At 48.8% G+C, this 24704-nt stretch overlaps 1 protein-coding gene across 2 annotated transcripts; it reads left to right on the plus strand.

The window, feature by feature from the left end:
- The first annotated feature begins 444 nt into the window (after positions 1-444).
- Positions 445-21924, plus strand: cep152 (centrosomal protein 152). Of its 2 annotated transcripts, none has more exons than XM_035396148.1 (28): positions 445-627; positions 1160-1281; positions 7114-7223; positions 7544-7610; positions 7927-8280; positions 8555-8705; positions 9105-9245; positions 9715-9854; positions 10000-10200; positions 10469-10616; positions 11153-11244; positions 11353-11516; positions 12149-12359; positions 12799-12912; positions 13704-13834; positions 13970-14098; positions 14438-14573; positions 14690-14881; positions 15412-15681; positions 15870-16001; positions 16255-16884; positions 17044-17119; positions 17281-17406; positions 17822-17909; positions 18105-18184; positions 19695-19851; positions 20199-20305; positions 20632-21924. In XM_035396148.1, the coding sequence occupies exons 2-28, from the start codon at positions 1189-1191 to the stop codon at positions 21459-21461; spliced, it is 5070 nt and encodes a 1689-aa protein (XP_035252039.1). In that variant the 5' UTR covers positions 445-627; positions 1160-1188; the 3' UTR covers positions 21462-21924. The 2 variants fall into 2 exon arrangements, with proteins under 2 accessions (XP_035252039.1, XP_035252040.1); XM_035396149.1 differs by having other exon boundaries at positions 12176-12359.
- Positions 21925-24704: the final 2780 nt, after the last annotated feature.

Here is a 24704-nt window from a genome sequence, read left to right on the forward strand (position 1 = left end):
GAGGCCGAAAGCCTGTTTTCTGAACGTATGTTTGTTTTCAGAATCCATTTAAATGTTTGTGGAAGACGGGAGAATAACATGTGAATAAAATGTTAAAAGCTGGAAGCAGGATGTTTTAAAAGACAGCTCGTAAAAGTGATTGTAATCCGCCAGACGCCTGAACGCGAAAATTATGACCAGTGACCACACCTCATTTTTGCGTTTCGCCAGTCGCCACCAATCAGCGAATGAGGGCCTTCCCGCTGTGTCGGGCGCCAGCTTTCAAAACTGCCACATGGACACGCCTTTCGGCGCCCATCGACTAGCAAGTTTCTTCACTGTGATTATTAATTGACCACGCCTTTCTCTGTTACGATTGGATAACTGTAAAACACACCCGCTCGATTCTCATTTTGAATGGCTTTCCGTACTGTCAGTTATGATGTAAGCGCTAGCATGTAAACAGTTACCAATGCTTTGATTGTTGCTATGTGGACGAAATGGAGTTTTTGCGGGTCGTAAAGCCATGGCGATTTTTTTCTGAATTATTTATGTAGCTAGTTAACTTTGTCTATGATCATAATACCTATTATGTTTATCTGCACTTGTTTTAGACATCAGTGATCGGTTGAATTTAGGACATCAACGGTAAGTTGTGAACTGAATAAGTATCTGAAGTTGTTTGTTAATGAAGAAAACCGCGTAATGCCTGATGTGGAATATCCATTCATTTTATAACATTAGCTAGCTAACGTTAATGTTTCTGTTGGTAGTTCGCTTGCTTACTTAGCCTTTTGTGTTTTCAAGTACCCTGCAAGCTAACTTTCCGTGTAATAGTCTCGCATTTTAGACATTTCATTCTAGCAAGGTCCATGTTAACTTGGTAGGTGGGGACCCTACCATAGGGTATCTTGGGCAAAGTTAGCCGATCAAATTAGCGTTAGTAGTCGAACTGTTAAATAGCGTTAACTAGATACCTAGGTTGAAACTTGCATGTTCTCTTGCCAGACTTTGAATTAGAGTGCGTCTTAAATATTTTTGGAAGCAAGTTAAGTTACAATTTCAGCTTTCAAGCGTGTTGTCATTCACTCCTCAGAAAGGTAAACGTTATTCTCAGTTGCTACTGGCTAAAACAAATATCTGTAATTTATATCTAACGTTAGTTTGACGTATATTCTAGATTGAAAGTGACAACATCCAGAATCCGTCATGTCCATCGACTTCGACAGCGTTGCTTTACAAGCTCAGCAGGAAGAAGAGGAGGAAGACTATGATGCGGAAGACTATGCCAGGGAGCAGGAGGTACTGTGGTGGTCTCAGTTAAACCGAAAACCGCCCCCGATCTAAGTCGACTTGTACCTGGGTCTCCGTGTCGTGAATTGTCAGGAACGAGATATACTGTTTGTATTGTTTATAGGAATGAAGAGAGACATTGAAATAGTTTAACCAAAATACAAAAGCACAAATGCACATAATTGCTTTAATCATGTTACCTCATTTGCTTGCTTGCAAACCCAGGATTTTCCATGATTGACCGACCCTGTCCTTGTACAGTCGGGGGTGGCAGAAGATAAAAGCACTTGGTGCAGACGAGCTGTTTTTTTTATACATGGCTGGTAGAAATATTGTAATTGCCATCAAATGCTTGTCCAAGGAACACTGTATAAAATCTGTGCTTTTTGAGTAGTTGTGTAGAATTTATGCTATATGAGTATGAATCCTCTTTTTCACTCAGTTGTAGAAAAGCCATCCCAGACTGCATGTGAAAGTGCAGCTGTTCAGGTAACAGTGGTCTTCCGTTAAACGCATCGCTCTGTAATGAAGGTGATCCAACCCCCTCCAGAGAATTGGAGCAAAACTTGGATGGCAGCCTAATCCCGAAGCCATCCCCTTTTCATTGTTGAGCAGTCTGGTTTGAATTGAACAAATGGCTCATTGTGTGAGAGGCTACAGCTAAAATTAGACATACTCAAATTGTCTTTCATTAACTTTCATTCACCTGTTTGCGTGGTTTTAAAATATAGGCTACAATTCACACTCCTAGCATGTAAAGGCTTTTAAAAGTGGTGTCCATTGACTTAATGTGGGTGGAACTGTCAGTATACCTCAAAATTCCAAACTGGCATTTAAACAAACAAGTGATTTACCATGGTAACTGCTGGGAGAACTTAAGTGGTGTTGCAGGCAGCCTAATCCTGATTGTGGCAAAAGTTGGCAAGCCTCAAACCACCTGCTCTAGCCTACTGACAGAACATATTATCTCAAGTTTGTAGCCTGCTACACACTCAATGCTGTGTCTAATAACCATTGCTAGAAGTAGCCTTATATTATTTTAAATACAGCATTCGGAGCTTCCGGAAGCAAGCTGTTTTTCTGGGAATTTTTCTATCTAGTCTGATATTGATAATTGATTACTGGCAAGCTAATTATGATGCCTGGGTAGTTGGATAACCAAATAATTCTTCTGATGAGGCTCGGTCCAGAAAATTGCACTAATGCTGTTAATGTTACTCCTATATTGATATGTCTAGTCATTATTATACTGTTGCTGGCTAATCATTCCAGACTGTGACAAACGTTAGAATAGCTTGGCTAAAGGCATGGACAGCATGTTCTCTTCCTTTGAAACGGTCTGGCAGAAAATCTGATTTCCCACTTAATGTCAGTGAGGTCGTTCCATGCAGTTGTGTGATCAGACATCACCATGACAGGTCTAGGATCAGGTTCTCCTGTGTAATGTCTGTGTTGGCTAAAGGAATTCTGATTGTTCATCTCTTCTTGGGTGCATTTGCTTCTGGCTCCTTCTTCACCAGATGTCACTGTTGAATTTTCTTTTACGCAATAAATCAAGATTTCATAATTTATTATGATCTTTTTTTCTGATATTAGGCTAAGTCTTGCTGGACAGAGAATTCAGTCCTTGCGTGCCACTGTGGCTGAGTAGGCCTGTGGGACACCCCTGAGCCAAGATGCAGCTGTGTGAGGGCTCTGATGTCATACTCTTGCTACTTGGTGATGTAGGTCTATTTGCTTTTTTCACAATCGAGTATACCAGATGAGCACATGAGGATCTGCCATAAATCTTCCTCTTTTATTTGGTAATCATGCGGTGCAAGTCCACATCTCATATATTGTAAATATGCTCAAACTTGAATTCTCTTCAGTTGTGACAAGAGTAATTGACTTAGAGAAAATTAATTTCCTTTACTTCCTTGAAGAACAAATGCTCATTTAGATTAATTGAAGGGCATTAGTTCAGCTTTCATTTGTACAGTGCATTTTTTCAGTCTAAAGCCACTAGATGGCACTATATGATTGTGTTAAACTTGAAGTAGGATGGCGAAGCGTAATGATTCAGTTTGGTTAGTGCTGTTGGGATGTTAATTAATCTAAAGAACTGAGGGGAAAAAGGGTTTCAGCCCTTGGGGTACACCCCACATCCTGGTCTTACAAATAGGAGTGGGAATTCCAGTCTGGGGGGGGGGGGGGGGGGGGGTAATATAAATGGCAGCAATGTGATGAGACTGAGAAAGGTATTCTGGGACTGCTGCTGTGATCAAAGACTGCAATCATAAAACAAATCCCTCTGCTGTTTGTGCGCTCTGTGTGTGTGCGTGCTTGTGTGTCTACTGTTCTGTTGTGTGTCTGTAATGTGTACTTTGTGTGCATGTGCATGCGTAGCGTGTGTATTCTGTGTGTAGTCTGTGGGTGTAGCATTCATGTGTGTGCATGTGTGTGCTTGCTTGTGCGTTCGTGTGTGTGTGTGTGTACGCGCGTGGGTGTGTGCATGCATGCTTATATTCTTGTGTGCACATTGCACAACCTGGAATCATCTTTTTCTCATGGTCTCATAAGGCCTAAATCACTTTATGATCGCTGCTATTGAATCTGAATTACAGTATAAACCAGTCAGAATATTGAAACAAATGGTGAACCTCTGGCAGATTGCAGATCTAGTTCCGCTCATTAGTTTTGGGAGAATACTCCCATGTCTTGAGAAACTAAAAGTGCAGTATTTTATTGGCTGATCTGGCATCCAGCAGTCTGAGTAAAAAAAAAAAAAAAAAAAAAAAAGGGGTACAATTCACACTTTTTGCAAAGTTATACCTATTGTAGCTCTCTTGCAGGAATGTTGTAAAGCGCTTGTCTCTGAGTTTTGTAATGCACTTGTTGTAAGTCGCTCTGGATAAGAGCGTCTGCTAAGAATCTATAATGTAATGTAATGTAATCTGGGTGTCCTGAGGTTTGTGAATGCCCTCCATTCACTGGGATCAGCTGGTGGGTCATGCTTGGACCCTGGCGCAGGGCAGAGGTTGAGTGTGAGTGTGGACTGATGGACAGACTGTGAGAGTTTAGAAGGATATGGGCCTAGATCTCTGAGCTCAGTGATGTACCCCCTCCCCTTCTCCCACCATATGCTGATGGGGCACAGCTGTTTCTCTCCATGGAGCATATTGCCTCATGCATCAAAGCTTGTCTTAATGGCGTCATGAGCTGGGTGATCAGCCGCCATCTCAGTCTCATTTCATTACATTTAGCTAGGTATTTTAGCAGATACTGTCATTCGGAGTGACTTACACAGACATACAGTGCATTTATACAGCTGGGTTTTTATTACTGAAGAAACCCAGGTGAAGCACATTGCTCAAGTGTGCGTAGGCTGTGCCACATGTGGGATTGAAACTCGCAATCTTTGAATTACAAGCCTGGTTCCATAACTGCTGTGCCCTGCTGACAGTTGATGCCCATAACTGACATTTTAGGCTTTTTGACTGGGCTACTTGCATGACGTTCAGTTGATGACCTCAGCCTTGCCTAACCCTAGGTGCTGCCCCAGTGCTTCCCTACACAGAGGCAGCAGTGACACAGCACTGCTGCTGGAATTCTTTTCAGCTGTGCTTAGAGGCAAATGGGTCCTTTGGCTCAGAGTAACTTTGTTGAAAGAAACAAGTAAAGCTGTGGCCCATATTGTCTTGCAAAACATTTTTTCCTTGACACTATGAGCAGAACATTAATCTTTTGCTGCATTTTTCATATTTAGGCATGGAAGTTGTGCAAGTGGTTGCACTCATTTGCTTTAGTTTTAGCTAGGATTATTGGAATGTCTTGCGGCGTTGTTTGCTGCCTCACCTCAAAATCTTGGGGGCAACACTGCTTTACCTATCAGCGACATCATCCCTGTTCTAGCATCTGCCCATCACCCATGGCAACACCTCAGTGTCTGTACCCCCGACTGCCAGGAATCTCAGCGTGGTCCTGGCTAACGAGATGTCTTTTACTGAGAATATTGCAGCTGTCGCTCATTGCTGGCTGAATTTTCTCTACAGCGTCTGAAAAACCCATCTTTTCCCTCCAGTGTCTGCTCACCAGCTGGTTATCCAGGCCTTTGTGCCGGACACCTGCAGCTCTCTCCATGCTGGTCTCCCTGCATGTGCTGTCAAGCCTCTGCGCTCTTACAGAATACTGCTGGTTGACTCATCTGTAATAAGCCCAAACACAGGCCTGTCACTCCACCCCTCACCTGTCTCCACTGGGGGCCCAAATGAAATGCAGCCCTTGTGCCTGCACCCTGTTATCAAACCTTACACTCCTGCTGGAGCACTCCGCTCCTCATCCACTGGCCTCCTTACTGTCCCTCTCCTTTAAGTCGAGGCCCCTCCTCCCTCTGAGCCCCCGGTGCTGAAATGCCCCCCCCCCCCAATGCCGAACTCTGAACGTTTGTCATGGCCTTTCTAGCTCCAGCTATGCTGCATTCAAAGCTCAGTCCAGTTTGCTATTTGAAACACTACATTCTCGGTCTCCAGTTAAGCCTACTGCGACGCTTAGCTTCATTCTGTATTATGCTAATATATTTACTGCTTGTAAGTTATTCATTGGTGGTGACTACTATAAGTTGTGACCCTAATGCTGGCCTTCGGCCTGTGGGTGTTTACACTTAAACTGAGTGAGCTTCTCCAATCAGCCGCTAATGGGTTCTGACTCAGCCCCTAGCAATCTGCCTGTAGCAGAAACCCTGTGCTCTGATTGGTGCAGGTGAACCGTTGCTGGGTGTGTCATACTTTATGCTCTGGGTTTCCCTGAGCATGCTGGAATTCTCATGCCTGCTTTCAGTTCTCAGATTTTGCGCAAGGTTCAGCACAATGCCTTTGCGCTGTGAGTCAGACTGGAGGAGCCTGGCTCTTCACCACGGGACCTGCGTCTCTGAAGCCTTTCCTGAAGTCTGCCGTTCCAGCTAGCTGTGCTGAGGGCTTGAGCAAGCTGCCTTGGTTTTCACTGAAGCTGCCGGCTCGGACATGTTGAGGTTTTTTTCGGGGACAAAGTTCTCTCTCGTTGCGATTGTGTGTTAATGCGCAACTGCGATCGGTCATGCACAAGTTATTTTAGCTGTTGCGAGCGCTAGCGTTTCTGCTCCAGTTAACTGCGGGTCCGCATGCCGCTGGGGCCGCAGCCGAAAGTGACCGGGGTAATTGGTGTGACGCGTTCCAGCTCCGCGCTCCACACGTATGAAGGGCCAGGGCGCACGTATGCCGGCGCGTTGCGGTGCTGCGGGGTTGCCGTGGGGTAGCCGTGTGCTTCCTGTGCGCCTTACACGCGTGAACAAGGGTCATGGATGAGGACGTTGGCGAGACCGTGAAGTACATTCGGGTGTCCTTATGGCAAGTAAGTCCAACTGGTTAGGCCTGTTACTTCACTCTAGGGCTTCTCTTGACCTCTGATTGGTTGTCAGAGGGGAAACCCACCAATGAAATGACCTCTCTGGTTGTGGTCCTGGTGCACTGTGCTCTGTGTTCTGCGGCAGTCAGTTGGCTGCAGATTGAAGTTTTGTTTGTTACAGGTTTTATTGGAATGTATCCTAATTAGGCCGTGCATATTTTATGCGTGACTCTGACTCACTGATGATTTGTAGGATTGGTTATTGGAAACCCCCAATTTTTTTTGCTGTCCTCTCCATGAGAAATGCATGAAATCCCAGTTCTGCGTAAATAAATGACCATCCAAAATCTACGTTATTTTATTCAGGGGTCTTAGACTTTCCTTGGAATTTCAGTGTAAAATATAGAATTATTTCAGTTAGAGAGTGTTTGAATGTGGAATATGGGAGTAGTTCGCTCCTGACTTTGCCGTTCTCCCCAGCTACATCGGCTCCTGACGGATCTTCCGGATGACATGCTAGAGGACAGCCGGGACTGCTCCTCCCCAGAGCTGGAATACTCCACCTGTCGTGACCGCAACGCTGACCACAGGTACACCCCTCCAACTTGTCCCGCAGTGGTTCCTTCCAAATTATCTGTCTGTTGAGGGGACTAGTACCAGCTCTCTCGGGAGGGGAGGTGTTGGGAGCAAATTTTGACAATGTCACATTTTGCAACACTGTTGTAAACTGTTCACAACCACCTCGTGCTGAAATGGGCCTTTTAAATGTGCGCCTTACTTTGTTGTCTGAAACGTGCTTGTGGCGTTCCCATGCTGTCAGTGTGCCTGAATGAGTCATCTGGAGTGTGTTCTGACCTGTTTGAGTGTTTTGAATGTGATTCAGCAGTTACAGGGTTGCCATGTCTTTCAGAACTCCGCTTCAGTGGGAACAGCAGCCTAACTGGACTGATCAACAGGGCGTTTCTGCTGCTGACGATGTGAGTCATTTGACCCCAGCGCCAAATAATAACAGGATGTGTTGTGCTAGCTATGTGCATTCTGTCTGGGCACATCCACTTCATGAATATTCATAACGATTTGGAAAATTCGCACACTTAACTAAAGTGGGGGGAGGGACAGAATCTTCATTGTTGAGCACACAGACCTGGTTATCCATCTGGAAAATTGAGTTTGTGTTGTGATGGTAGCCAACAAGCAGGCCAAAAAACAGCCTGAGCCTGAAAGTTTGACCCAGGCTGAACGTTGAGGCTAGTCCTGTCCTTAAGAGATGCTCTCTTCCGGCTGCTCTTGTAGAACTACGAGAATGGCTATGACCAGGAAGCGTACCCATATGAAGACGGGGCGGAGAACTTTAACGGGCACGCCCACCTGCACCACCACGCGGGTCAGGAGTACGTGAACGGGCACGGCGGGTACGCCTACCCCAGCCTGGGCACGGAGGAGTCTGCCATTAGCAAGGACTTCTCTCCCGAAGAGGAGCGCCAGCATGACGTGTACCCGCCGCAGTCTGGCCACCTTGGAGAGGAGTACCAGCACGAACCGTACCTGGCCCAATCTGGCCACCCTGGAGCTGAGTACCGCCAGCCTGAGGGACAGGCCGAGGAGCTGGACTATGGAGACCAGACCAGCACCAGACCACTCTTCCAGGTGTGCGACACTCTCCTGTAATGATTTGAAAGATGTTTTATCTTATGTCAGTGTTACGATGCCATCGTAAATGATAGTTAATTGAGTTGTTTTGTTTTTGCTGTTTTGCTTCTATGTTGTGTCTCAGACTAACATAACAGCTCAGTCAGTCCTCGCATTCCTTGGTACATGGCTACTGACTTATGTCATTTATTGTTTTCTGGAGAACTACTCAACATAATTTTTTTAGCAGATGGTGTGTAAAGAAAAGTTCTCAATGATCTCTGCTCTGTAGAATTTTGAAGGTGAAAGAGCAGGGGAGAGCGTGCCGGACCATTACAAGGCCCACTACAACCCCGCCCAGCCCAGGATGTTCAACCCGGAGGTGCCCCGCCAAGATGGCCGCTTCGAGCCGCTGCAGAGGCAGTTCCTGGACGCGGGTCAGGGTGAGTAGCGCGTGGAGAGCTGACTGAGGCTCCGCAGCGTCGCCCTCGAGAGACGTTCCGGAGTGTTCCGTTGCACGGACGTTCTGTGCTGATTCTCTGATCTTCACACCGTACGGTCAGGCTGACACGGCCAGTGCAGGGATTTGGGTAATCTGCTGAGGGAACGTTAAGATCAAGAGTTTACACCGTTCAGTAATGGAGCGGAAAAAAGTAGTTGCTCTGTTGCACAGAGGAACATGTGGAATTGGATAATGCTGTGCTGCTCCAAAGTCAACAGTACAACACATGGAGGAATTGAGTTACACCCTCTTATGACATCAGCACTTCCTGATGTGGGTCACTGCTTGCATGCTGCATGTTCTTGAACAGGATCGTGTGACCGTGTACTCGCTCTCTCAGATTCCGCAGATCACCAGCAGGTGGCGCAGCTGCAGATTCTCAACAAGGCACTGTCCAGGCAGGTGGAGGATCTGGAGCAGAAGCTGGAAGACAGTAAGCGCAAGATGAGATACCTGGAGCACCAGTTTGCCATCATCAAAGGTAGGCGGAGCTGCAGCCTTCTATCTGATGGGGTGAGCACATGCCATTGGCATGCATGTTGCCTGCTTGTTGTGTCATTGGAAATCTCTTGTTGCCATTGTCCTGCCAAGCTGTTGTCAATCTCTTGGTTCAAATTTGTGAGTCACTGAACTTATTGCAGTTCCTCCCATTTTGGGGTTTGTGAAGTTTCACCCTTCCATTAATCCTGTGGGGAACTGATTGAGAAGCCTGTGTCTCGCTGAGCGGAGGTTGAGAACAGCCTGTGTCTCGCTGAGCAGAGGTTGAGAACGGCCTGTGTCTCGCTGAGCAGAGGTTGAGAATGGCCTGTGTCTCGCTGAGCGGAGGTTGAGAACAGCCTGTGTCTCGCCGAGCAGAGGTTGAGAATGGCCTGTGTCTCGCCGAGCAGAGGTTGAGAACGGCCTGTGTCTCGCTGAGCGGAGGTTGAGAATGGCCTGTGTCTCGTTCTCAGATGAGAAGGAGGGTCTGGCGGTTTCCCTGAGGGAGGCTGGTCACGTGATGGAGGAGGCCAGGGAGCAGGAGGTGCAGCTGCAGGGGAAGATCAAGGCGCTGGAGCTGCAGGTCCAAGCGCAGGCCGACAGAGAGCATGAGGTCAGAGCCATGACTCTCCTGAGTTACTCCTGTTTGTAATTCAGCTACAAATCCATCTCTGCTAACTGCAGCCTTCCCTCAGTGTTTTAGTTTAGCTGCTCTGGCCCCAGGCCAGCAGTGTAAATCTCTGGTTGTCTGTCTGCAGAGCGTGAAGAAGCAGCGGATCGCAGAGGTAGCGGTGGACAGCGTGAAGCTGCAGATGGCGGAGCTGTGTCGCTCGGAGACGCTGTCCCGCGCGCGCGAGCAGCACGACCGCGACCTGGCGGCCCTGCGCGAGCAGCACGAGAGCCGCACTCTGGCCCTGCAGCAGAGCCTGGACGCTCTCAAACAGGCCCTGGAGGAGAAGGTCAGAGCGCACTGTCCCCTGGGCACACGCACGCGCTCGCATACATACATACACACGTACGCACACATTCACACATACACTCACACCATCTGACTGTCAGCCTCAGCTGGGCTCATTTTGTTGTAGTGACCTGTGTGTCACTATCATCCTCAGCTGTGCTCCTGGCTGTTCTGGTCTCTGTGTTGCTATCAGACTGAGCTGTGCTGGTCTCTGTGTCACTATCAGACTGAGCTGTGCTCATGGCTGTGCTGGTCTCTGTCTCTATCAGGCTGAGCTGTGCCAGAGGCTGCAGGAGCAGGTGAAGAAGGTGGAGCGGGAGAGGGAGGAGGAGAAGCTGGAGAGAGCGGGAATCATCAACACTCTCTCACAGCGCCTGGAGGAGAGCCAGACGCAGTGTGCTAACCTGCTCCAAACTGGTGTGTGTCCGTGTGTGTCTTTGTGCTCACTGACCCAAGCAGTTTAACACTCAAATACGTTCTTGCCCCTGTGCATCTAGTATATGCTCAGATTGAAAACCACAGCTGGAATAGCTCAAAGGTGGTATTGGGATTCAGTTTGCGTTTGATGCCATAGCAGGCACACATTTACATTTTCTAAACGCATCATTTTATAAAAGAAAGCACATGGGAAGTCTCCTCCCTCTGGGTGGGTTTCTGACTCAGTGTTCAGCTGTCAGGCTTTGGCCTTGATTCACTCTGATTTGTAACCATTGTGAAGGAATACATCATTGTTGCCACTAATTCATTTCAACCCCCCACCTATTTACCCCTGTTCACATGGGATCAAAAGTTTAGGAGTGTCAAACAGACTAGGAAAAAGCTTATTAATAGTAGTAAAAATACGTAGGTAAGAAAGATGGCCTCTTTAAAGTGGTATAAGTACTTATTTGTAGGATAAATCACATGGTGTGACTGCTGTGTTTTTTGATGTGTCTCCGCTCTGTGTCCTGCAGGCACCGCCCAGGAGGTCAGCCAGCTGCGGATCCAGCTGCAGCAGGCGCAGTCCCTGAAGTGCCTTAACGACAGCATGAACAAATCGCTTCAGGTGGGTAAAGCCGCCACGCCCGCGCGTGCAGTCCGGCCCGTCCCACAGCGACTGACCGAAACGCAAGCGTGCGACCTCACCTTCATCTCACCCGCCCCTTAAAAACAGGAGGAGCTGGCCGACCTGAAGGAGCAGATCACTCTGTACGAGTCCGGCATCAAGCTGGGGGCGGTTTCGCTGGACTCCAACGGCGAGTGGGAGAACGAGCTGTCTGACTCCTACGTTCAGCTGGGCATCAAAAAAGCCAACTGGAGGAACGGCAAGCTTCACAGGTACGCGTGTGCGCTGCCCGGCCAGATGGGCCCGTGCTCCCGCTGTGTTTTATTACGGGATTCATGTAAAAGGAACTCGATCCATCATAATGTTCTGCAGTGCGCATAATGTTCTGCAGTCCTCTCATGTCAAAATGTTGCAGTTTGGCAGGGCTGGGTTTGCACACCTGGGAAACGTATGTTGTTACAGGAAGTGGTATTGGCATGCCAGAATGGGGCATTCTTCCTTTCTGACTAAATAATATCCAGTGCACTGATGAGGGCAGTACACTCTAGAGAGTCTTTCAGATGAGACCTTAAACTCAAGTCCTTGCACACTGTGCTCATTAAATATCCCATGAGAGGGGAAAGTGTCCTGTAAATAATGGGGTCTGGCCACCTCCTGTACACCTTATTGGCTACATTATCCCTTGCATTCCCTATCCACTTTGAGTCCACAGATTATAGCTGCAGATAAGTTTGTTCTCAGTTATTGCATTTATAATAATAATTTCTTGCATTTAAGCACACTCAAAGCGCTTTACAGAACTCACATGAACCACCACCAATGTGTAGCACCCACCTGGGTGATGCACGGCAGCCATTTTGAGTGTAGGCCTTGAGCGCATTGCGTCTCTCCGTGGTGTTCACAGGCCCCTCTCAGCCGTGGTGTCCGACAGCAGCCTGCCGCGAGACGAGCTGGTGGCGGAGCTGAAGGCCGAGCTGCAGCGCTTCCTGGCCAGTCTGAAGGGCAAGAGGAAGAAGATCTCTCACCTGCAGGAGGAGCTGGACAAGGCCAAGAGCCACGCCCAGGACCTGCGGGACCAGCTGGAGCGGGCTGAGAAGAGCGCCCGCGACTCGAAGGTGGGGCTGGGGGGGGTTTGCGGAAGCCCCCATTTATCTACAAGGCTTGTAGTTTGTCTGTTCATGGTGGTTTTTGGGGGGGAGGTACTGAAACATGGTGGTTTAAATTGCCCTTTTTGGAGATTGTAGCTGGTTGTTTGAAGTAGATGGATAGGAGATGAAGATGATGAAGTACACTGCTATTTGTGTGTTAAAGTCAAAAACAAGACAAATGAGAAATTTATTGATGGTTGGAAAAAAACTGTTTAACAGTTATCACATAAAAATAGCAAACCTAAGATGGTAAAGTTGAGTGAACAAAACTATTGGAAAGCAATAATGAATAAAAATAGAATAGACTGTTTAATTGAATTGTAAATCATTTTGTGAGCATTTCTGATTCCCTTATTGAAGTTCTGCTGCTAGATTGTAATTGTCACTTCCTCTCTGTGTCCTGCAGGTGAGGGAGACCAGTTTGGAGAAACATCTGGAAACCTCTGGCGCAGGAGTGGCTGCGCAGGAGGACCTGGCGAAACTGCAGAAGGAGAAGCAGCACCTGCAGGAGAGCATACAGGTGAGCAGCATGCAGCCGATTGGCTGAACGCAGGCTTGTGCTGTCGCAGCATGCAGCCGTTTGGCTGAACGCAGGCTTGTGCTGTCGCAGCATGCAGCCGATTGGATGAACGGGGGCTTGTGCTTTTGCAGCATGCAGCCGATTGGCTGCATGAGGGCTTGTGCTGTCCTAATGCAATGTGAAACGCATGCTTTAAACCAGTTGTTTCTGAGCTAGGTTTTTGTGGGCATTGTGTGGTGCGTGTTGTAAAGTCTGTTCACATGTGGATACATTCATAGGCTTGTGGGCTAGTTGGATTCAGGTGTGTTTAATTTTGACCTTTGCTGCGTTGCATTATCACATTAACGGTAATCTCTGCTGTTTCACTACCTCACTGACCACTGCAGAAATTATTCAATAAAAAAACAGACATGGTTGTAGCTTGTAATTTTTAACATAGGCAATTGCAACATTAGCGAGGTGTTTTTTACTTGTTTTGGCTTTTCGGAAAGGGCACCACATTATCCTTATGGGCGAGAATTGTGGGGTAATCTAGGCCCTCATTATGTGGGGAAGGGCATGGAACATTTGGGGTCATGCTGAAATCAGGCGTGTTTAAATGATCTGGGAACACACGAGCATTACTGCACCTCATTATCTCCGCATGACTCATGGGGTGTGAGGGGCTGTTCCTCCAGAGAGGAGCATGCTGCTTCAGAGATGACCCCCACTGACGTGCGCTCTCTGGGGGCCGTTTGTGCTCATTTCCTGGGCCTGTCCGTGTGTCTGTCTCCCCCGGCTCCTCCACACAGACCCTGGAGAGGCAGAAGGAGGAAATGAGGCGGAGCGAGGAGAAGCTGAAATCGGACAATCTGGAGCTCTGCACCAAGATGAGGGAGATGATCCAGGAGTTTGACCAGGAGAAGCAGGAAGCTGCAGAGAGGTAGAGCAAGGGGAACAATTTGGCAGTTGTGTGATGTTTGAGCTGTGTTCGTGTGATGTTTGAGCTGTGTTCGTGCGGTGTTTGAGTTGCGTATGCATGGTGTTTGAGTTGCATTTATGCGTATGTGTATTGAAGGTATGAAAGGACGCAGCAGCAGTACAGGGATGATGTGGTGAACCATGTGCGTGAGGAGCTTACCCGCGAACACACCGCTCAGCTGGAGGAGCTGTCTGCCGAGTTTCAGCTCAAGATCCAGCACCTGGAGTAAGGATCCGGAAGGGGGCGGGGCTGGGTCAGGGCTGGGGGCGGGCCTACGTATTTTATCATTCACCCCCGCCCACATCTTTACTTTTATTGTTACCTGCACCATTTGTGATGGTCCCCATTGTCACACTGTACTATGTCCATATTAACATGATTTTGGGGCAAGTCTGTGAGTTGAGTTGAACTAGAACCTGGTCCCTCAGTTGCACTTAAGGAAAAGTCACAGGGAAGACACAATTGACTATAGTGGCATGGTGGTATTTTTCAAGTATTGCTGTGAAAGAGTGTTGCGTATGCTTGGAGAGAAGAGTGACCCCGTGTCCTGTGCGTTTGGTGCAGATCCCAGCTGGCGGATGGGAGTAAGGAGATGCTGGCGGTGCAGGAGTGCTACATCACCGTCTGCAGGGAAAAGGACGCTCTGGAGCAAGACCTGCATGCCAGGATGGAGGAGGAGAGGAAGAGCATGGAGGAGGAAGTATGTAGCGCGTACGGCACTGCGCCCCTTAGTGGAGCTCTGCAGAACTGCCTGTCCACCGCAGCACACAGGGAGTCCTCTGGCAGAGAGTGAAGTCTTTGCGTTTTGGTCCTCAGCTGAAGGCTCTGATGGGGGAGGAGCGAAGCCGAGCCCTGGCGGAGCTGAGAGCTGCGCTGGAGGAGGAGCACCGGGCCGCGCTGGCCGCCTCCAGGGCTCAGTGGGCCCAGGAGCAGGAGGCCGAGGTCCTGCAGCAGGTCCAGTCCCAGCTGGCCCAGGCCAAGGCCGCCTGGCAGGACCAGCACAGCAAGGTACTGATGGCAGAATGAGGCCGAATCCACCCCAAAGTGGGAAGAGCCTGTTTCAATCAATCATACGATTCTGTGGAGAGCAAAGTGTTTCAGTCAGTCAGTGATTGACAGCCCATCAGGGCTCTACCTATAATGTTGTCAATAACCCATGTGTATCTGCCTGTAGTTTGGAATTTGCCTCTGTTAATTCTGAAGCAAATTAATTCAGGACATTCCTGGGGGAAAAATGTTTTCCCCATTAGAAAATGCTAATTTTTAAATAAAAATTCCAAAAAATATTGTCAGGAGCCGAAGTCTGAGACTACACACAGAAGCCAGAGGAAGTAAGAGGAAAGTAACATGCAATACATGCGCAAAAAATTTCACCAAAGCTCAGTTGAACCCAACACTTAATTTGACACCACACGAAAACTTAAACTCAATGTGGAATTTTTTTCAAAAGAAAAGTTTGACAGGGCAGGGGTCAGTGGAATGCGTGGGGGAGCAGTGGGGCGTGTATGACTTTACCCCGGCTGGTGTGCCCCCCTCAGGCATCCCAGGCCGCGATGGAGCGGGTGGAGAAGGAGTGGAGGCGCCGGCTGGAGGAGGCCCAGGGGCGCGGCGGTGCGGCGCGTGGGGGCGGGGCCCAGGACCGCGCCTCGCAGACGGACGCGGCGGTCTCGCTGGACGCGCGGCTGGCCTCTCAGAGGCTCCGGCTGCAGCGCGAGGCTGACGAGGCCAGGGCGCGGGCTGTGGAGGAAGCCGCCAAGCGCGCCAGACAGGAGCTGCAGGACACAGACCTGCAGGAGCTCACGCAGCAGGTAAACCACTTCCTGTGGCATTACTGACCTCACGCACTGGACTGCACTTACATGGCTTTCACACAGAACCCGCACAAACTCAGCTCTGGGGAGCGCCCACTGCGTTTTGTGAAATGACTTGGCGGTATGACTGAATAGTGTGCTCTGAGTGTGACAAACGTCGCTATGTGATGCGTTTCCTGCCGCAGGTTGAGAGCGCGGTGTCCAGGGCCCGTGGCTGCTGGTTACAGGAAATGACCTCACTTCCCGAGTTTAAGACCCACCTCCAGACGCAGAGACGGGAGTGGGAGAAACAGCAGGAGAAGAACGTTGCTCAGCAGGTACAAAATACATGGAAAAATATCCCTCAGCCTGGTACTGATGCCCGGCTCAGTCTGGATCCGGTCCTGAATCTGCCTGTGTTCAGTCTGAATTTTTAGAATTTATAGTTGAGCACTGATCCTACAGTGAGACTGTTCAGCTGATCAGAACACCGTGCTGTGTTCAGATCAGCGACTAGGATTACACAGGTGGGGTTCACCGTTTCTCTGTCTCTTTCTCTCCCTCTCTCCCCATTCTGCCGGGCTGTGCCAGGTCTCCATGGCGCTGAAGGAGGCAGAGGACAGCTGGCAGCGCACTCACCTGAGGAAGCTGGAGGAGCTGGAGGCGGAGCATCACAAGGAGGCGGAGTCTCTGCGCCGCCAGCTGGAGCAGCAGCGGGAGGAGGAGCAGGCCCTGCTGAAGGTGGAGCTGGCGCGGGCCCGCACCTCCTGGGGGCGCGAGAAGCAGGAGGAGATGTCCCGCCTCCGGGCCCAGAACGAGCAGGACTACCGCTCCTTCCTGGAGCAGCACCGGGCCCAGCTGGAGCAGGCCCTGGCACAGGCACGGGAGGAGGCCAATCGGCACCACGCCCAGCTCCTCCTGCAGAAGGAGGCGGAGTTTCAGAGGCTCCTCAGGGCCAGGCAGGAGGAGTGGAGCGCCCAGCAGGAGCGCAGGAGCCGGGACGAGAGGGAGCAGTACCGTGAGGAGGCCCTGAGTGAGGTGCGAGCCGCGCTGGACGCGCTCCAGAACCACCTCAGCGAAGGCCCGGAGAGGAACGGGCAGTGTGGCGAGGGCGGCAGTTCTGCCAGTCTGCCAGAGGGGGCGCTGTGGGCTTGTGTTCAGGCCGGCTGCAGGAACCTGCTGTCTAAGGCTGTGGCCCAGGCCAAGCAAGAATGGAAGAAGGTGAGACTTTTTTTGAAACACCCTGTGTGGAGTGTGGAATTGGCCCCTTCACTGGGGCTATTAAGTCGTGTGTGTGTGTTTTACTCTGTTCGTATGTGTGTGTGTGTGTGTGTGTTTTACTCTGTTTTCTGTGTGATGGTCATTGCTCCATCTCTCCAGAGTGGTCAGGGGAAACCAGGCCGGGTGTTGAAGGAATCCCAGGACCAGCGGGAGAAAGATCCGTGCCAGAATCCCAGTAAGCCGATCGGTTCATTGTCCCACGACACCTACATGTAGCTTGTGTTGCACTAAGCCCATTCCTAAATAAAAGCAGCACTGCTAAAATATGCTGACCACACCCCTGTTGTCATGGTGCGGTTGCTTTGGTAACAAACAGGCCTTGTGTTGCTCTGTTAGCTCCCCAGCCCTGCAGTGGCGTCTGCGCAGAGCGGGTGGGGCGGCTGCAGAAGCACCTGGAGAAGGCCTGTCGCCAGCTGCAGCACACCGTGCGCGAGAACAAGGCCAGCGCGCAGCGGCTGAAAGGTACAGCGCCTGCAGGGGGCGCACCTGAGACACACACTGGCTATAATCGGGAGCACGAAAAATGTAATGTTGAACAGTGAACTTGTCCCTCTCACCAGTCCCAAGGACTGCTGGAAAGCACAGCTAAGTGTTCAGACTTACGTTCAATAGATCATTCAAACTGTAATGCAACATTCTGGTGAATAAGCCACTCGTTCCTGTCTCTAAGAAGCTACGGCCTCTGTAGGGAGGGAGGTGGGCTTTCTTTTGTGAGTGAGGCGGGGTCTCTAGGGATGGAGGTGGGCTTTCTGTTGAGGGAAGTGGGGTCTGTAGGGAGGAAGTTGGGGCTTCTTTGGGAGGGAGGCGGGGTCTCTAGTCAGTCTGTTGTGTGGATCAGGTGTGGAGCTCCTGGGTTTACTTTGTGGTTTAATGGCAGAAGAGCACGAGGCGGCCATTCGAGTGATGGAGCAGGAGCACCAGAGGAAGCTCCAGGAAGTGAGGAGGTCCAGCGGGGGGTGCTCTCCGTACGTAAAAACTGATGCCTTCACTTTTAAAATACCATTATGTGTGTGTTGATTTGGTATCGCTGTCATGTGTGTGTTGTGTCTGTGTGTGTTGATTTGGCCCTGTTGGTGCGTGTCTGTGCGTGTGTGTGTGTGTGTGTTGATTTGGCTGTGTTGATGCGTGTGTGTTGATGTGTCCCTGTTGGTACATTTCAGATCTAATTCCCCCCGGGGTCTGCAGGCGGGGCTGGAGGAGATGAAGGACCAGTACATGAGAGCAGTGGGGAAGATCAGAGGTACAGTCACACAGCGTTTAACCTGCAGCAGGACTAACGCCCAATCGGCTCACAGTGTTTATCCTGCAGCAGCGCTAAAAACCAACCAGCTCGCAGTGTTTATCCTGCAGCAGGACTAACAACCAATCAGCTCACTGTGTTTAAACTGCAGCAGAACTGACCCCCAACCAGCTCGCAACATTTTAAGAGTAACTGCGCTCACTGTTTCAGGCTGGCTCCGCCTACTATACATGTGTCCTGGGGTGGGTGGACTAGGTGTGTCCATCTCATTTGCATAAAGTGTTCTATATGGAAATGAATTTATACAGCTAGGCTGCGCCTGGCTCATGAACCTCGGATCAAACTGTCTCGGCATTGCAGATCAAATTTAAATCAAGATTCAGCAATTACACGGATCATCGCTCACCTCAAATGTTTTCAGAAACGTTTTAGTGTACTGTTTAGGTGGAGTATTAGAGCGTTTATGAACAGGCCGCTGTATTTCTCTGGTTTGAAAAATGTTGGGCCGCAAACCAATCCAGCCAATAAAGTGTCCCACTGTATTAAAAAGTAATCGGACATATTTGTGGGCGGCAACAATGTTCTTGATTGACATCTGCATGACATTATAATACTGCCAAAGAGGTATTTTCGAAATCACAATTGAGGCGGGGTCAGAGTGGAATGCAAAAACATTTTTCAAACGTTTGTGGTCAGCACCACGACATTTCCTGCAAGCCTTTTCTGCCTCATGATATTTCAGAAATGTTGATATACCTGCATGGATTAAAATGTTTCATTATGAAGTAGACAAACATGTTTACAGATTTTTTAAAAATGGTCTAGGGTGTAATTACCCTTCTAACGACCAATCAGCACACTGCCTATAACCTACAGCAGGACTAAATGACGCTAACCCCAATCAGCTTGCAGTGTTTAACGTGCAGCAGGTACAGTGATGTGATGATTTATGTGATACAGTCAGGGTTGGTTGTGGGGTGCAGTGATGTGCATGTGAGTCAGGGTTGGTTGCGCGGTGCAGTAGTGTGTATGTAAGGTAGTCAGGGTTGGTTGCGCGGTGCAGTAGTGTGTATGTGAGGTAGTCAGGGTTGGTTGCGGGGTGCAGTAGTGTGTATGTGAGTTAGTCAGGGTTGGTTGTGGGGTGCAGTGATGTGTATGTGATACAGTCAGGGTTGGTTGTGGGGTGCAGTGATGTGTATGTGATACAGTCAGGGGTGGTTGTGGGGTGCAGTATTGTGTATGTGATACAGGGTTGGTTGTGGAGTGCAGTAGTGTGCATGTGAGGTAGTCAGGGTTGGTTGTGGGGTGCAGTAGTGTGCATGTGAGACAGGGTTGGTTGCAGGGTGCAGTAGTGTGCATGTGAGACAGGGTTGGTTGCAGGGTGCAGTAGTGTGCATGTGAGACAGGGTTGGTTGCAAGGTGCAGTAGTGTGCATGTGAGGTAGTCAGGGTTGGTTGCGTGGTGCAGGGCTCTGTCTCACGGTTCTGGATGCTGGCTGTGTTTGGCGCAGGGGACATGCTGAGGTACCTGCAGGAGAGTAAGGAGCGGGCGGCCCAGATGATCCGGCAGGAGGTGCTGCGGGAGCGGAGGGACACGGCCCGCAAGATGAGGCGCTACTACCTGAGCTGCCTGCAGGAGCTGCTGCAGGACGCCGGGACCAGCCAGGGGTGACTGAGGCCCCTGCTCTGACTATATAACGCCCCCACTGAGACCCCCCACTCTGCCTCTACTAACCCCCCCACTGAGACCCCCCACTCTGCCTGTACTAACACCCCTTACTCAATACCTCCACTGCCATCCTTCATTCTGTAACTCCACTACCCCTCTGACTCTCATCTCTCTATACCTCCACTATCATACTTCTCTCTACACCTCCACTGCCATCCCTCTCTCTACACTTGCTCTATCATTCCTGTCTCTACACCATTTAATACTTCCATTATCATCCCTTACTCCAGACCTCCACCACCATCCCTGACCTGTGCCATTTTCCCACCCTCCCTTCATCCTGTAGGGCAGAGAAGAAGATCCTCAGCGCAGCAAGCAAGCTGGCAGCCATGACCAAAGTTCTGGAGACACCGCTGTCTAAGAGGAGGGAGGGCAAGACTCGTGCAGGGCAGAGTAAGAGCGCTCTCCTCTCCTCCTCATCTCTTCTCTCTCCAGGGTGAAAGTGCTCTTTTCTCTCTCCAGTGGAAAAGCACTCTCCTCTCTCTATTTTCTTCAGAGTAAGAGCACTCTCCTCTCTTTCTCTGTAGAGTGCTCTCTCCTCTCCTCTTCTTTCTTCAGCCTAAAACTCCTCTCTTCCCTTCAGATGAATAGTGCTCTTCTCTCCCATGTCTTCAGAGAATGAGCATTTTCCCCCTTCAGGTGCTTGAAATACCAAATGCCTTTTAAGGTAATTTAAAGAGATCTTTAAAGGCTTTTCCCAATACTCTTTGTGTGAACAGGTGCATCAAAGGCCAAGGGGGCTACAACTGAAGACAAATCCCAGAAATCGTTAATTTCCCCTTCAGACCTGAGCCAAGCTGGGGGGCGTAAGGACTCTGAGGGGAACCAGAAGTCCCCCAGTGCTGATGCCAACCCTGAAACAGGTCCGCTGAAGACTACTGGGAATTGCAGCAGTGACAGGACCACACCCATGGGTGAAGCTCCTTGTCAGGATTCACTGAAGCTCATGAAGTGGAGGGTCCCTGAGGAGGATGGTTTCAAAGCCCCGCCCACTCACTTCCTGTCTCGTACACCTGTAGGTGGGGCAGGGCGCAATACCTCAGCGGCTGTCTGTACCGGTGATGTAACAGCAGCCAACGTAACCATGAGAACGCACAGCAGGGAGCTGAGTGGCGGGGGTCTCTTCCAGACAAAGGCCTACCATGCTACTGAGGCCGCCAGTGAGCCTTTCCTCATCAAGGAGACCCCTGTCAGGGATGAAGGAAGCCATAGCGACTGGAGCGCGATCAGCATGGGAGCGCACTTCAACCACCTTTTCCCCAACGCCAACCGGGGCCAATCCTTCCAGCTGGACGCCCCTTCATCGGCCTCTGTCTCGGACACGGACGAGGACGACTTCAGGACGATTGCCGTCACCGCCAAGCCCGATTTCAGAGGCGTTCCCAGAGGGTCGTCTGGCTCCAGGAGCAGACCCGGACCCAGGGAGCCAACGCCGGGGTCGGAGGGAGAGAGACTCCGCAGGTTCTGCTCCAAGAACCTCTTCTCAGAGCTGAAAGGCTGCCAGCAGGACAGTGGCTTTGACAGCCCTCTGTCTCTCCTGCACAAGTAAAGCCCATGTCTGCGCTGCAGGTCCTTGTGCCGGGTGAACTCTCAGGCCAACCTTAGGGCCTGGAAGGATGAGTGGATAAAATGCCTACCCGTGTTTGTGTGGGTGTCCTGAGTCCTCACTTTGTCGGAGAAGTGGGTGACAACTAACGCACAAGATTGAACAGATGCACAAGGTCTGTGTCTGTGTCAGTGGAGGAATTTGCCTGTTCTGGTGTTCTAAAAATGATTGAAGTACCTAATCTGGTGAGTCTGAATTTTGCGTGCGTGTGTGTGTGTGTGTGTGTGTGTGTGTGTGCGTGCATTTGCTTGTGTGTGACTGTTTTGTAATGAGTGCAGTAGTTTTTATTTTTTTATTTCACGTTTTTATAATACAGATTTTAATTTATGGCTTTTGTCTTATGTCAGTTTATGTAATATGTGATGCCTATGACAAATTATAAAATAAATTATTTTTTGACACCTTTTTCCCTGATGTGGATTTTTGAAATCATCTCATATATACTGTACTGCACTGAAAATGAGGGCCAACACCGACATGATTGACAGTGTGACTCAGAAAAGCCAGTTATACTATGTAGGACTTTGTGGCTCTTGTAGACTCTGTGTTTGTAAACCTCACTAACGCCTTCTTAGCCCTCAACCCCACCACACCAACGTTGAAGACGCCCTTGAGCACTACAAGCAAAATGTCAAGCGAGGAGGTGAGGTGGACAGAGATATTGAAAATAGCGTTTTTAGCAACATTTAACAAGGAATTTGAGTAATTGGTTAAGATCTGCATTAATTTGCTACTATTTGGGATGTTCTGGTTACAAAAGCAGCTGAAACCATTACCATAATATAAATTGGCTGTAAATTTTGTATGCATATTCGGATGACAGAATTGAGGCTTTTTTCTTTTTTGAAAAGGGCTACTTTTAGATGTTTAAATCTATAGGACAAAATACCTTGAAGTCATGTTCACAAGGGGCCTAGTGGATGTGGAAAGGTAATGTATAAAACACCCGCCATTAGAAAATGGGTACAATCATTAAATGTTTGATATTTGACTGCAGGAACACGTCTCTAAAAATGTATAAAGAGATTTCTGAAACGAGGTAAAACCTCTAATAGCATTCAGATGGGCTGGCAGTCTATTCTCATCACTTAACTGCTTTAAAACTAGTTTCTGTTGCCAAGTTCCTTGCTTACCAGTGGAATTTTAAGACATTTTCAGACACTTTAAGAGGATAAGCGCCACCATATCCCATTAATGGGACATTTAAGTATGCTGGGGTAATTAAAGAAGACAAAGGCAGTGCTGTTGTCCTTTGTTAACCACTCTTCTGCGCAGCTTGGTGTGGTGATGGTTTTCTATGCTGATAAACGAGGAAAATAATATGCATTTAAAGAAACCTCTTGCAATCTGCATCTAGACTTGTTTTTTTTTAATTAAAATTTTTTAAACAAAAATAACATTTTTTAAATTCTGCAAAGCACCGTTTCATTGTGAATGAATGCCATGGTAAGGATGTGTTCACTTAGTGGCCCACAGTGAATGCGATAGGCTAAAGAAGAGTAGCCAGTGAAATGCTTTAAATGTTTGTTTGAAAGTTCAGACAATAGAAGAGAATGGGCAAACATCCTACGCGTGAAATGATTATCAGTGGTCAAAGAGACCAAACCGTTCCAACTCCCGTGACGCACCAATGGGAAAAGGACCAATCGCCATCCTTCTGTCGCCAGAATCTGTTGTCAGACTGAGGTCATGAGACAAGGTCATTGGCTTGTTCTGTATCCTAGAAAATAAGTTTTACAGTTGAGGGGCTTAAAGCGGTACGATTGAACGTCGTCAACTGTGGATGGAGTTGTGATATTTTAGGGAAGAATCTGGCAGCAGTCCATCGGGAGAGGGTGGAGAACGGGGGGTATCGGGGACGCAGAACTCTGACTCATTCCTGCCTCGCCCAGGACAGTCCCCAAGAAAAACAATGACGTACGGCATGATGTCATCGGAAGATCTCATATTCTGAACAAGAGAACCTAGTTCGCAATGAGCTCCCGTTTGGAGATTGTCATTGATTTAAACCTGTTTCAGCCATGTCTCAGAATGCAGACACAAAGCCTTTCTATTCTCAGGGCCAAGGGAAGAGGCTGTTTCACATGGATCTCCATGGAAGAAACTTACCGGGTGTCTGACACTGAACATGCCAATCTTATTTGGGGATGAATTCCCTGTATGTCGTAATTTGATAGTGAAGACTGACCGATCACTTTATGCTGTTGCAACATTGTGCCTGTTGCAAAACGATTTGGAAAATATATACCAGAAAACAAACTAATAAAGCACTCGAACAGACTAATCTCCCTCTGCGCATTAAAAAAACAACTTTATTCAGGCATTGGGAAGGGGACTTCTAGAGTGTAGTTGGCCACCTTATGGACTGCCACAAGGCCCTTGCTGTTCTGAGATTTTAAACACTTTCAAATGAATATTTGGGCCAAACTTCAAGTTTATTCATGCAATTTGTTAACACGTTAAGTGTTTTTGGGGGTTTAATTTGGCTTTGAGGATCATGGGCTAAAACTTGCTAAAGCGAACAGACTGTTGGCAGTGTAGACTCTCCCCATTGTATTGCACTATATTTGACCAGTGAGACTGAGATGGACGTATCAATGGCAGTCATCTGGTACATGGCTCATTAGACAATGTCTGTAGCATTAACTGTTGCTCTATTAAAACTGAACTTCTCTCATTCACCCGATTATATGCACACATTTTCTGAAATGGAGCAAGACAGCCATGGGGAATCCGGGCACCGCCTTCTCTGACAGAAATGCCAGCTGTCCCGTTTGTGTAAATGCATTTCAGAACCAGCTGTTGTTTATTAACTCGGCTCTTCACATCCAAATCCAAATACATCGCTGTAGAATGCAACAGTTGTGGTTATAAACAGATCCAAGTAGGCTAAAAGCATTCATGAGAATGAATGGATTTGACCGTTTTGATCAGTGTAAAGGAAAGGGAGATGAAATGTTTGATCAAAGTACTGATGTCTTGACTCCCTGCCCCACCCAACAGTTGACCTTCTGGTAATACCAGGAACAGACCCTCAGTTCAGAGAAGCACTGATAAGGTGGGTTCAACGAAGGGTGTGTTTAGGTCGGCAATGTGCTGTTTTCAATTCAAATGGTTGCAGTGAGGTAGATTGACTCAATTTACTTTCTTATGACGAGTGCAACAATGCCGTTGGGTTGTTGCTTC

This window comes from Anguilla anguilla, chromosome 16 (assembly GCF_013347855.1).
Source record: "Anguilla anguilla isolate fAngAng1 chromosome 16, fAngAng1.pri, whole genome shotgun sequence".
NCBI lineage: Eukaryota > Metazoa > Chordata > Actinopteri > Anguilliformes > Anguillidae > Anguilla > Anguilla anguilla.